Below are 14156 nucleotides of genomic sequence, written 5' to 3' on the forward strand. Positions count from 1 at the left end.
AAAACCTTGAAATCAGCCCTTGCCTTAACAGGAAGCCAGTGTAGGGAGGCTAGCACTGGAGTAATATGATCAAATTTTTTGGTTCTAGTCAGGATTCTAGCAGCCGTATTTAGCACTAACTGAAGTTTGTTTAGTGCTTTATCCGGGTAGCCGGAAAGTAGAGCATTGCAGTAGTCGAGCCTAGAAGTAACAAAAGCATGGATTAATTTTTCTGCGTCATTTTTGGACAGAAAGTTTCTGATTTTTGCAATGTTACGTAGATGGAAAAAAGCTGTCCTTGAAGCAGTCTTGATATGTTCTTCAAAAGAGAGATCAGGGTCCAGAGTAACGCCGAGGTCCTTCACAGTTTTATTTGAGACGACTGTACAACCATCCAGATTAATTGTCAGATTCAACAGAAGATCTCTTTGTTTCTTGGGACCTAGGACAAGCATCTCTGTTTTGTCCGAGTTTAAAAGTAGAAAATTTGCAGCCATCCACTTCCTTATGTCTGAAACACAGGCTTCTAGCGAGGGCAATTTTGGGGCTTCACCATGTTTCATTGAAATGTACAGCTGTGTGTCGTCCGCATAGCAGTGAAATTTAACATTATGTTTTCGAATGACATCCCCAAGAGGTAAAACATATAGTGAAAACAATAGTGGTCCTAGAACGGAACCTTGAGGAACACCGAAATTTACAATTGATTTGTCAGAGGACGAACAATTCACAGAGACAAACTGATATCTTTCCGACAGATAAGATCTAAACCAGGCCAGAACTTGTCCATGTAGACCAATTTGGGTTTCCAATCTCTCCAAAAGAATGTGGTGATTGATGGTATCAAAAGCGGCACTAAGATCTAGGAGCATGAGGACAGATGCAGAGCCTCGGTCTGACGTCATTAAAAGGTCATTTACCACCTTCACAAGTGCAGTCTCAGTGCTATGATGGGGTCTAAAACCAGACTGAAGCATTTCGTATACATTGTTTGTCTTCGGGAAGGCAGTGAGTTGCTGCGCAACAACTTTTTCAAAATTTTTTGAGAGGAATGGAAGATTCGATATAGGCCGATAGTTTTTTATAATTTCTGGGTCAAGATTCGGCTTTTTCAAGAGAGGCTTTATTACTGCCACTTTTAGTGAGCTTGGTACACATCCGGTGGATAGAGAGACGTTTATTATGTTCAACATAGGAGGGCCAAGCACAGGAAGCAGCTCTTTCAGTAGTTTAGTTGGAATAGGGTCCAGTATGCAGCTTAAGGGTTTGGAGGCCATGATTATTTTCATCATTATGTCAAGAGATATAGTACTAAAACACTTTAGTATCTCCCTTGATCCTAGGTCCTGGCAGAGTTGTGCAGACTCAGGACAATGGAGCCCTGGAGGAATACCCAGATTTAAAGAGGAGTCCGTAATTTGCTTTCTAATGATCATGATCTTTTCCTCAAAGAAGTTCATAAATTTATTACTGCTGAAGTGAAAGCCATCCTCCATTTGCGAATGCTGCTTTTTAGTTAGCTTTGCGACAGTGTCAAAAAGAAATTTCGGATTGTTCTTATTTTCCTCAATTAAGTTGGAAAAATAGGATGATCGTGCAGCAGTGAGGGCTCTTCGATACTGCACGGTACTGTCTTTCCAAGCTAGTCGGAAGACTTCCAGTTTAGTGTGGCGCCATTTCCGTTCCAATTTTCTGGAAGCTTGCTTCAGAACTCGTGTATTTTCTGTATACCAGGGAGCTAGTTTCTTATGACAGATGTTTTTAATTTTTAGGGGTGCAACTGCATCTAGGGTATTGCGCAAGGTTAAATTGAGTTCCTCGGTTAGGTGGTTAACTGATTCTTGTCCTCTGACGTCCTTGGGTAGGCAGAGGGAGTCTGGAAGGGCATCAAGGAATCTTTGGGATGTCTGAGAATTTATAGCACGACTTTTAATCTTCCTTGGTTGGGGTCTGAGCAGATTATTTGTTGCAATTGTAAACGCAATAAAATGGTGGTCCGATAATCCAGGATTATGAGGAAAAACATTAAGATCCACAACATTTATTCCATGGGATAAAACTAGGTCCAGAGTATGACTGTGGCAGTGAGTAGGTCCAGAGACATGTTGGACAAAACCCACTGAGTTGATGATGGCTCCGAAAGCCTTTTGGAGTGGGTCTGTGGACTTTTCCATGTGAATGTTAAAGTCACCAAAAATTAGAATATTATCTGCTATGACTACAAGATCCGATAGGAATTCAGGGAACTCAGTAATGAACACTGCATATGGCCCAGGAGGCCTGTAAACAGTAGCTATAAAAAGTGATTGAGTAGGCTGCATAGATTTCATGACTAGAAGCTCAAAAGACGAAAACGTCATTGTGTGGTTCTGAATATAGACAGCAACACCGCCTCCGTTGGCATTTCTGTCTTTTCGGTAGATGTTATCACCATGTATTGCTACCACTGTATCATCAAAGGTATTATCTAAGTGAGTTTCAGAGAGAGTCAGAATATGAATGTCATCTGTTACAAGCAAGTTATTGACTTCATGGACCTTGTTTCTTAGGCTACATATGTTAATATGGGCTATTTTTAGCACTTCTCTGGGTTGCTTGATTGTTTTTAATGCTTTACTGGGAAGCTTATCAGAGGTAGACTTACTCATGTTATTTACATTGGAGCTGATAGTGCAGGGTGAGCTGCATAAATTGGCCTTCCTACTATTGCACACCGCCTCAGTGCTAACAGTGTAACTCTGGTTTATAGGCTCATGATTACTGCTTACAATAGCTGTAGGATAAACAGATGTGTTCGGTGCAATTAGGGGTACATAAATGAAATGACTTACATTTACAATACCCCTAAGATCATGTACATTTGATGCAGCATTATGACGACTCATTGTCACAATGGTAGGGATTAACTGAGCTGGTCCTGGATCATTTACCAGTTATTGTTTCAACGCAGCCTTGAAATGCGTGGACAGAGTCCAGGAGCCAAGATGATTTGGATGGACTCCGTCATTCCTGTAGACTATCTTCTGTTTCCAGAAGGTGTCAAAGTTATCAATAAAAGTGACCCCAGCAGAGATACAGTAGTCTTTTAGCCAGATGTGTAATGCCAGCAGTCAGCTGAATCTTTCACACCAGCTGCCTAACGATGGTACTGGACCCGAAATGATTGGCCATTTTTTGGAGTCTTTTAATGCTAAAATCAGTTCTTTTAAAATCAATTTTCAAATGTTCCGAGCTAGCCCTCCTTACGTCGTTTGACCCCACATGGACTACGACAGTGTTAGCTGACCAACTGGAAAGGGTCAGTGAAGACACTTGCCAGTTGGTCAGCGCATGCTCGCAGTACACGTCCTGGTAATCCGTCTGGCCCTGTGGTCTTGTGAATGTTGACACAGGCAAGGGACACAGTCATGCACGTCAATATCAGTTTCCATGAGAACGGGTTACATAAATGATACAGACCTTGGTTCAAATAGTATTTGTTTTCTTGTTTTTTTTGGACGTTTGATGGAGCTTGTTTGGTGTGCAAGACGTTCGGGGGTTTCACATTTGGGACTATTCCATTGGTTCCATTGCGTCAGGCAACTTTAATCCAGCTCAGCTAAAGTATTTCAAAGAAAACAAATACTATGTGAACCCAGGTCTGGTTACATAATACTGTATGATATGGCATACTCAAATTGGGTCCTGCCTGGTAACCATTGTCACATTGCTTTGAACAGAGAGGTAAACCAGTGCATTGTGATATTGTGTGTTTTTGTCTAGATGCTTTCAGAGCTGAAGAGGTACCTCCAACACATCAGCCTGTCCCCTGACTCCATCAACAACGATGATGTAAGACTGAACAGTACATTGTGCTCTGCTTCTGTCATGGAGCAGCAACCTCTCTGCTTTCTTTCTTTGTCCTTTCTGGGTTTTAAGACAATTCCTCTATAGGCTTTCCCCTAAGATGGGACACTGTTCTGTGACATTGTTCTGTTTCAGGCCGTGTCCCCCCTCATGAAGTACTTACGTGACACTTTAGTCATCCTCAGCGAGTCTCTGGTGAAGGAGAATCTGGCTAGGTAACTACCTGCTGTGTCACGTCTTTATCTAGATGAGCATCTTAGACATGCACACAATAACGATACCCCTCTGACACACCATGCTGTAGTACTGGTCATTATCTAGCCATTACGGTCACTTGACATACAGCGGATTATTGTCTAACTGTGTTCTGCACAGAGTTCTCCTCGGCATGTGGGAGCTGCTCCTCAGAATGATCCTAGACACGGTGGCGGAGAACATGGGAGTCCAGGTTGAGTTCTACAACCGCTTCCAGTACACTGTGGAGGTCAGTGGTCTGTGTGTGTGTCTCTCTCTCTCTCTTTCTCACACTCTCAGTTGACCCCAGAGATAGGGAGAATCACAGTAGGGGCCTATTTCCCCTTCTTCCTCATCTTCCTCCTCCTTTTCACCATCATCAGATACTGTATCCTTGCTAATCACTTGTGTGGTATAATTTCCATATCACTGGTATTCATCAGGTCTCTTGGCTGCTCAGTCCCTGCTGAGGAGAGTCCCCACTAGAATGGCAATGTGACAGTTCCTGTATTCTAATGGAGCATAGAGCTGGCAAGGGACACAGGACAGATTTGGATGAAAAGTCCTGAAAATGCAAAGCTGCGTGGGTAGAACATGTGGTGTGTTCCATGGTGATCTCCTTCTCCTTCTGGGGGCCTCACGCTGTCAGCGAGGATACATACCGGTCTGCTAATATCCTCTGACATATGCTCCAACCAAAGGCGTTACTTATAGTTACCACCGCTAATTAGCTAGCCATGCCAGTCAAACAGAGCGGAGTATCGGAACATGTACATGTAACCTGAAAACTGAAACCTTCCACACAACAATGCTCCTTTCAGGCCCTGGTGCAGTTCTTCTATGCTGATGGAGAGGGACTTGTCATAGAAGATCTGAAGAACCATGTCGACTACAAGGTGAGAGCATCAAGGGTTTATGTACCATTTAGCTACTTAATGCCTGACCGTGGTAGAGAGCCTCTTTTAGTGGGGGTTGTTCAGCTGGTTCCTGACGAGCCCCCTCTTTACTGCTGTTCCTATAGGCTCTTGACGAGGAGCTGAGGCTGAACAAGTGTTCGTCCTTTGAGCTAATCGAGCAGTACTTCCTGGAGAAGATCTCTCAGCAGGTAGTCTGCAGCCTGCTGGGCTGCCACATGTGACTCTAACCCCCAGGCTAGTGTAGTGGGGGAGTGTTGATTAGGAGCTGAAAGACCACAACACATTATCTTTTTCTTTATCTCTTTAATGCTTATGTGGTCGCTAGCTGTATTCTGTAACAGCGGGTTTATTTTACAACGCCAGAACAACTTTACAGGCATGTCCACTTACTACAAGCATTTCGCTACACTCGCATTAACATCTGGTAACCGTGTATATGTGAAAAATATAATGTGATTTGATGTCCAGCATTCATCATACTGAATGGATGTATAACAATCCAATCCAATCAATCATCTGTTTATGTATGATTTATAATATGGATCTGCCTTTCAGAGAACACTGAAGCACACCCGCTTTGGCCGCGTCAGTGTGAAGTGTTACTATGATGCTTCTGAGCAGAGGCTCACGGTGGAGATCCTACATGCCGCCGATCTCATTGCCTTGGATGCCAATGGTAAATATCAGAGTTCCATTGGCATGCAGCTCCATATGCAGAAAGAATGCCAAACCAATCTTTTGTATGAGCCCCTCATTCGTTCCTGTTCCTCTCTCTCTCTCTCTGGTGCCACACAGGGCTGAGTGACCCCTTTGTCATCGTGGAGCTCTGTCCCCACCACCTCTTCCCCATGGCCAAGAGCCAGCGCACCCAAGTGAAGCTCAAGACCCTGCACCCAGTATTTGATGAGCTCTTCTATTTGTGAGTGTCTAATCCGCCTTCTGTATGCACTAACATAGAAGGAAATGTTGGAATTGGTGGATGATATGATAATTCCCTCTTGACAGCAGCTAGATTGAAAAGCAAAACATGGAGATGTAGACTTCAGTTTGACTCATTTTCCTCCATCTGCTGTCCCACAGCCATGTCAGCCCAGAGCAGTACAGGCACAGGTTTGCCTGTCTGACTTTTACTGTGATGGACTATGATTGGCTGTCCACCAACGATTTTGCCGGGGAGGCCTTGGCCCCGCTCAGTGACTTCTGTTGGCCAGGGAGACCCAACGCCTCAGCGGCCGGAAAGACCATCCAGCCGACCATTCTGCACCTGGCCCGGAGCAAACCCAGCGGTAGGGAGCAGGGTTAGGGTCAATTTGATTTCAATTCAGTCAATTAATAAAGTAAACCCATATTCTAATTCCACGTTTTCCTCATTGAAAAGAATTTAGGAACATTTGAATTGTAATTTCAGTTTACTTCCTGAATTTACTGAATTGAAAGGAATTGACCCCAACCCTGGTAGGACAGTCCGCCGGATAGACTACAGTACATAACACCACCCCTCTACTCCTCACTGAGAGGGAACGGGCCCCCAGGGAGGAGAGCCTGTTAAGTCTGGGAAAGGTTTCCTATTACTTCTGTAATCTTACCTAGCGACCTGTACAATCTAAAGGTAATTGTGGCAGGCATTGGATGGATGCACTTACGTCTCTGTTTGCTCTCTCCATCCAGAGAAGCCAATCATGAGGATTTTGGACGCACGGACAGGAGACGGAGAGGCTCAGGAGTTTGTGAGGAAGCTAAAGGAGATTGAGAAATCCATGGAAGAGGAGTGAAGCTGTCAGCACTGGTCTGGTGTATTGGTGTATTCTGACCATGTCTTTGCCACATGTGCTTTTGTACTTGTTGTACTACCGTATGTTTACAATGTTTACAGTTTTCAAATCCTCTTGTACGTGCACTGAAAATGTAATGCTGAACAAAACACAGTAAGGCATATCTTTTTAAATTGAAATACGAATGTCCTGTCTCTCTGCTGTATTTTTATGCCTCAAATCAAATGCTATTTGTCACATGCGCCGAATACAACAGGTGTAGACTTTACCGTGAAGTGCTTACTTACAAGCCCTTTCCCAACAATGTGGAGTTAAAAAGTAAGAAAAATCTAAGGGTCCTATCTGAGATATATGAGAAATAGATTATCCTATAGTGATTATTTTGTTTTCTAAAGAGCTCATTGAATGTTATCTTAGTTATATTATCTTAGTTATATTATCTTTGTTATATTATCTTTGTTGTATTACATCTCTAACGTCTAACTGAATCAAAAACGATTTTGTAACTGATATGTATTCAGTCGAATCATGTGGGTGGATCAATCGTTGAAAAAATATATACTCACTACCGTTTCTGAGTTTGTGGCGAAGTAGCACAAGGATGTAACACTGCAAGGAAGAGCCATCTGTAGCCAGGTTTTGTAAGTCAACACAAGGAGTAGTGTCACAAATGGCTGCGTTTACACAGGCAGCCCAATTCTGAAATGTTTCAGATCTTTTCACACCAGCTCTTTTTCAGAGCTGATCTGATTAGTCAAAAAAAACAATAAGTTAAAGAAAAGAGATCACAATTTGGCTGCCCGTGTAAACGCAGCCTATGTGACACCATCTGTGCTTATTAATGATTGATAATTGGATGTTTATATCTCTTCAGATTATGAACCATATCCCTGAAGAAAAGAGTATTAGTCCTCTATTTGTTATATTGTAAATGTGAACTACTTGTCCTTGAATTGTAATGGATTGTGCTGCTGTTTATTGTACCATTCAGATGAAGATGTCTATAAATAAAGATTGTATTTGAATATGGTTCACTAGCTCTTACCACATGTTGTTCTCCTTAGAAAAATATGTTTCCTTCTTTGTAGTGGACTTTCCCATATGACATCAACATGTTGCTCTTCATGTTGCATGAGTCTTTTTCTAAATGGAAACTAAATGGACTCACAAACATATAGTAGCACTAGACACCTAGAAAAAAAACAGTCCTTTGTGTTTAGCTCTAAATGCCAGGGTTCATTTCGATTTCTTCCAGACCGAAAGATTCCGTCTCTGTCGGTCTTGTGTCTGCATGTTCTCTCGCTTCTCTGTCTCTTTATTTTGCTTTTCTCACTCTGTCTATCTCTACCCTCCCCCCTCTCTAGCTCTCGCTCTCACTATCTCTCTCTCTCTCTCTGCTCTTGTCACTTAGTTTCAAGGCTTCCAAAAGGAAACAGCAGATGTCTGTTTACAGGCACTCATTTTCTCTCCTCACTTCCCTCCTGAATATCATTCTCAGATGCAGGCCCTGTCTGCTCCCACCACCTCCACCTCCATTATCCTTCCCCTCTCCCTCTTCCTCCACAGTGTTCCCTCTATCACAGTCCTCTTCCGGCTCCCCTCTTGACCTTTCAGACCTTCACTCACCTGAAGAGAGCCACCTTGGATGGAAAACACGCTGCTGCACCACCACAGTGACCCCAAAGAGAAACCAAAGAGTCCAGTAATAAGGGCAGCAAGTTTATGTTGATTATGTCTAATCTATCAAATCATAAAAGTCTGAACCCCAGTGACCTGGTTACATCCCCATCCGCCTACACACAGTCCGACGTGTTTGTGACTGATGGACTTCCGCAATAATATGGGCTAAGATAGATAGATATAGATCGGTAGTGTTTTGATGGATATGTTGGGATGTTTTACAGAGACAGGGAGTGTTTATTTGGTATTATCAATCAATCAAACAACCCCCCCCCCAGAATAAAATCACCAAGCCCAATGCTGAGTAGCTGGTATTGGATTGAGTGTGGCCAGTGCTGTGGTGTCTCAGGTGTGATGGGGAAGCAGACATCTCATGGTTCTGTAACCCAGACGTCATGCCCTGTGGTCAGAACCTGTTTAATGTAGCTATCATGCCATCTGACAGCTTCAGCGTCATTACCATTCCATTCAGCTTCATTACCATTCCATTCCACAGCCTCACTCTCCCACCCTCTGATTGGTTCACTGTACTGCGACAGGAATCTACACTACAGCTCCAAACCAACAGGCATGCTTTTAGTATGTCGTTTGTTGATGCAGCAACACAGAGAAGCAAATGGAGGGAATTTGATATATAGTATGACCAAATATATTTCTGTAGATAATACATGACAGGTAGCCTAGTGGTTAGAGCGGTGAGCCAGTAACCGAAAGGTTGCTATATGAAATCTCCGAGCTGACAAGGTAAAAATCTGCAATTTTGCCCCTGAACAAGGCAGTTAACCCACTGTTCCTAGGCCGTCATTGTAAATTTGAATTTGTTCCTCACTGACTTGCCTTAGTGAAATAAAAGTAAAATAAATAAGAACATCAATGTAACAACACGTAACATTCACACAATGAGCTAAAGGCTATTGACACTCAAGGAATGCTGCACATGTGGTAGCTGTATCGCTAAAAAGTTAATTAAGCTCATCTATTTTCCAGTGGAGATAATGATTATTGGGTTGGGTGAGAGGACGCTCAAAACAGCATTTGCGTTGATACCCAGACTGTAAGAGCTTTAACCACTAGGTGTCCCCATAGTTTCACAAACCACTTTTTTAATCTGTTCACTATTCTGACTGTTAGGTGGCACATGGCACTGTACTTGGTGATCCATGCAGGATCTCTATTGGTTGAACTCATTACTAAGTCACAATAACAGCATGTCTCTGGTCATCCTTGTGTCACTCTACATCTGTGCTGTTCAACAGGATCGCTGAACCACCCTGCTGGGAGCTCCCAGGTCATCAGGCGCCATGGTAACAAAGCCTCATCGTCCCACGGCCTCTGATTCAAGGCCTTGCAGAGAGATGAACTACAGCTGGAGGTGGAACTAGAGTGGGGGAGGAACAAGTCTAAAACATTTAGCAGTCAAATGTTGATACAGTAAATACATGTTGATTTCCCAAGTATGTTTTGGTCCTATCAAATCAAATTGTATTCATCACAAGCTTCCTAAACAACAGGTGTGGACTAACAGTGAAATGCTTACTGATGGGCCCTTCCTAACAATGCAGAGAGAAATAAAATTGAAAAGTAGAAAAGTAAAACACATAATAATAAATTAATAATAGATACACAATGAGTTGACTATATACACGGGGTACCAGTACAGAGTCGATGTGCAGGAGTACGAGGTAATTGAGGTAGATATGTACATATAACTAGGAATAAAGTGACAGATAATAAACAGTAGCAGCAGTGTATGTGATGAGTCAAAAAACAAATGTAAATGCAGATAGTCCGAGTAGCTACAGTATTTGGTTAACTATTTAACTAACTATTTGGCAGTCTTATGGTTTGGGGGTAGAAGCTGTTCAGAGTCCTGTTGGTTCCAGACTTGGTGCATTGGTACCACTTTCCTTGCAGTAGCAGAGAGAACAGTCTATGACTAGGGTGGTTGAAGTCTTTGACAATTTTCAGTGCCATCCTCTGACACCGCCTTATATAGAGGTCCTGGATGGCAGGGAGCTCGGCCCCAGTGATGTACTGGGCCATGTGCACTACCCTCTATAGCACTTTGTGGTCGGATGCCAAGCAATTGCCATACCAAGCGGTGATGCAGCCAATCAAGATGCTCTCAATGGTGCCACTGTATAACATTTTGAGGATCTGAGAGCCCATGCCAAATATTTTCAGCCTCCTGAAGGGGAAGAGCAGTCTCTCTCCTCAGGCAGTGTCTCATGCTGGTGACAAACCCACTTCCCATCTGGGTAGGGATTGTATTTTTCCCTACTTGTAGGATACATGTTGGATTCTATCCACTTCTATTGTGCCCTTCCTGGCATGGTCTATATGGGCCTCTTCAGGGGCTCAGACTCAGTGGAGGTTGAGGTCTTTGAGGGCAAACCAGGAGGACTGTGCCTTATCCTTGTTTCTGCTGGCCCAGCCCCCCACAGGGCTCTGACCCTCCACAGAGCACACGTATGATGGGAGAGAGAGGGACCACAGTGGGCCTGCTGTGGGTCATGGCTCCCTCTCTATGTGTGTCAGGGACAGACAGCTCCATGGAGAGGACTCCTCCTGAGGCCATAGTAATACAAAACAGATGGAACCAGAGGAGAAGGAGAGATGTGGATACAGTAACACACACATGATTTACTGTACGTTGTGTTATCCTATCATTGCTATCCTTGTGTAACCTGTCATACAAATACAGTGTCTTCGGAAAGAATTCAGACCCCTTGACTTTTTCCACTTTTTGTTACGTTACAGCCTTGTTCGAAAATGGATTTAAAAATGTTTTCCCCTCATCAATCTACACATAATACCCCATAATGACAAAGTGAAAACAGGTTTTTAGAAATGTTAGCAAATGTATTAAAAATAAAAAACAGAAATACCTTATTTACATAAGTATTCAGACCCGACTTGAAAATGAGCTTACAGTGAGGGAAAAAAGTATTTGATCCCTGATGATTTTGTATGTTTGCCCACTGACAAAGAAATGAGCAGTCTATAATTTTAATTGTATGTTTATTTGAACAGTGAGAGACAGAATAACAACAAAAAAATCCAGAAAAACGCATGTCAAAAATGTTATAAATTGATTTGCATTTTAATGAGGGAAATAAGTATTTGACCCCTCTGCAAAACACGACTTAGTACTTGGTGGCAAAACCCTTGTTGGCAATCACAGAGGTCAGACGTTTCTTGTAGTTGGCCACCAGGTTTGCACACATCTTAGGAGGGATTTTGTCCCACTCCTCTTTGCAGATCTTCTCCAAGTCATTAAGGTTTTGAGGCTGATGTTTGGCAACTCGAACCTTCAGCTCCCTCCACAGATTTTCTATGGGATTAAGGTCTGGAGACTGGCTAGGCCACTCCAGGACCTTAATGTGCTTCTTCTTGAGCCACTCCTTTGTTGCCTTGGCCGTGTGTTTTGGGTCATTGTCATGCTGGAATACCCATCCACGACCCATTTTCAATGCCCTGGCTGAGGGAAGGAGGTTCTCACCCAAGATTTGACGGTACATGGCCCCGTCCGTCGTCCCTTTGATGCGGTGAAGTTGTCCTGTCCTAGCAGAAAAACACCCCCAAAGCATGTTTCCACCTCCATGTTTGACGGTGGGGATGGTGTTCTTGGGGTCATAGGCAGCATTCCTCCTCCTCCAAACACGGCGAGTTGAGTTGATGCCAAAGAGCTCCATTTTGGTCTCATCTGACCACAACACTTTCACCCAGTTGTCCTCTGAATCATTCAGATGTTCATTGGCAAACTTCAGACAGGCATGTGTATGTGCTTTCTTGAGCAGGGGGACCTTGCAGGCGCTGCAGGATATCAGTCCTTCACGGCGTAGTGTGTTACCAATTGTTTTCTTGGTGACTATGGTCCCAGCTGCCTTGAGATCATTGACAAGATCCTTCCGTGTAGTTCTGGGCTGATTCCTCACCGTTCTCATGATCATTGCAACTCCACAAGATGAGCTCTTGCATGGAGCCCCAGGCCGAGGGAGATTGACAGTTCTTTTGTGTTTCTTCCATTTGCGAATAATCGCACCAACTGTTGTCACCTTCTCACCAAGCTGCTTGGCGATGGTCTTGTAGCCCATTCCAGCCTTGTGTAGGTCTAATCTTGTCCCTGACATCCTTGGAGAGCTCTTTGGTCTTGGCCATGGCGGAGAGTTTGGAATCTGATTGATTGCTTCTGTGGACAGGTGTCTTTTATACAGGTAACAAGCTGAGATTAGGAGCACTCCCTTTAAGAGTGTGCTCCTAATCTCAGCTCGTTACCTGTATAAAAGACACCTGGGAGCCAGAAATCTTTCTGATTGAATACTTATTTCCCTCATTAAAATGTAAATCAATTTATAACATTTTTGACATGTGTTTATCTGGATTTTGTTGTTGTTATTCTGTCTCTCACTGTTCAAATAAACCTACCATTAAAATTATGGACTGATAATTTCTTTGTCAGTGGGCAAACGTACAAAATCAGCAGGGGATCAAATACTTTTTTCCCTCACTGTAGGTGCATCCTGTTTCCATTGATCATCCTTGAGATGTTTCTACAACTTGATTGGAGTCCACCTGTGGTGAATGCAATTGATTAGACATGATTTGGAAAGGCACACACCTGTCACATAAGGTCCCACAGTTGACAGTGCATGTCAGAGCATAAACCAAGCCATGAGGTCGAAAGAATTGTCCGTAGGGCTCATGACAGGATCTGGAGAAGGGTACCAAAACATTTCTGCAGCATTGAAGGTCCCTGTAGAACACAGTGGCCTCCATCATTCTTAAATGGAAGAAGTTTGGAACCATCAAACTGAGCAATTGGGGGAGAAAGGCCTTGGTCAGGGAGATGACCAAGAACCCGATGGTCACTCTGACAGAGCTCCAGAGTTCCTCTGTGGAGATGTGAGAGCCTTATAAAAGGACAACCATCTCTGCAGCATTCCACCAATCAGGCCTTTATGGTACTGTGGCCAGACAGAAGCCACTCCTCAGTAAAAGGCACATGACAGCCCGCTTGGAGTTTGCCAAAAGGCACCTAAAGGACTCTCAGACCATCAAAACAAGATTCTCTGGTCTGATGAAACCAAGATTGAACTCTTTGGCCTGAATGCCAAGCATCATGTTTGGAGGAAACCTTGCACCATCCCTATGGTGAAGCATGGTGGTGGCAGCATCATGCTGTGGGGATGTTTTTCAGTGGCAGGGACTGGGAGACTAGTCAGGATTGAGGGAAAGATGAACAGAGCAAAGTACAGACAGATCCTGCTCCAGAGCGCTCAGGACCTCAGACTATGAATGAAAGTTTACAACGTAGGTGCATAGGTCGAGAGAAAAATGTAAGTAATCAAGGTGACAGACCACCTTTCACACTCTTGCCTGCATCAAACTGATCTAGGGTGTAATCATTAGTCCAACAGTTGCAAACGAGAGTTTCTATTGGACAAATTCAGGTATGTTTATCCCAGTTTCGTTCCATTTGCTTCAGTTTAAGAAACGAATCCGCAGAATGAATACACCCCAGACCCAAACACAGTTCACTTTCATAGCAGCCACATCCAAACAGCATGATCGTTTTGCTCGTTGTAGAATTCCTTCTTGCATCTACGCACTCTCCACCTCTTCCCTTTGCTTGTGGACTTCAGTGCACAACACATCAGCTGTCTGTGACCAGGCGAAAAAACCTTTCCAAGCCAAACCTTCCTATCATAATGACTAATCACTACAC

At 43.5% G+C, this 14156-nt stretch overlaps 1 protein-coding gene across 1 annotated transcript in view; it reads left to right on the forward strand.

The window, feature by feature from the left end:
• LOC115198755 (BAI1-associated protein 3) overlaps positions 1-7790 on the forward strand; it is a 47385-nt gene extending 39595 nt beyond the window's left edge. The window contains exons 26-34 of the mRNA XM_029761005.1: positions 3742-3810; positions 3961-4040; positions 4201-4309; positions 4881-4955; positions 5081-5164; positions 5532-5652; positions 5772-5895; positions 6057-6262; positions 6645-7790. Of these exons, the coding sequence (XP_029616865.1) occupies positions 3742-3810; positions 3961-4040; positions 4201-4309; positions 4881-4955; positions 5081-5164; positions 5532-5652; positions 5772-5895; positions 6057-6262; positions 6645-6748 (972 nt within the window). The 3' untranslated portion in view covers positions 6749-7790. The remainder of the gene's footprint in view (positions 1-3741; positions 3811-3960; positions 4041-4200; positions 4310-4880; positions 4956-5080; positions 5165-5531; positions 5653-5771; positions 5896-6056; positions 6263-6644) is intronic.
• Positions 7791-14156: the final 6366 nt, after the last annotated feature.

Source organism: Salmo trutta, chromosome 1 (assembly GCF_901001165.1).
Source record: "Salmo trutta chromosome 1, fSalTru1.1, whole genome shotgun sequence".
Taxonomy (NCBI): Eukaryota; Metazoa; Chordata; class Actinopteri; order Salmoniformes; family Salmonidae; genus Salmo; species Salmo trutta.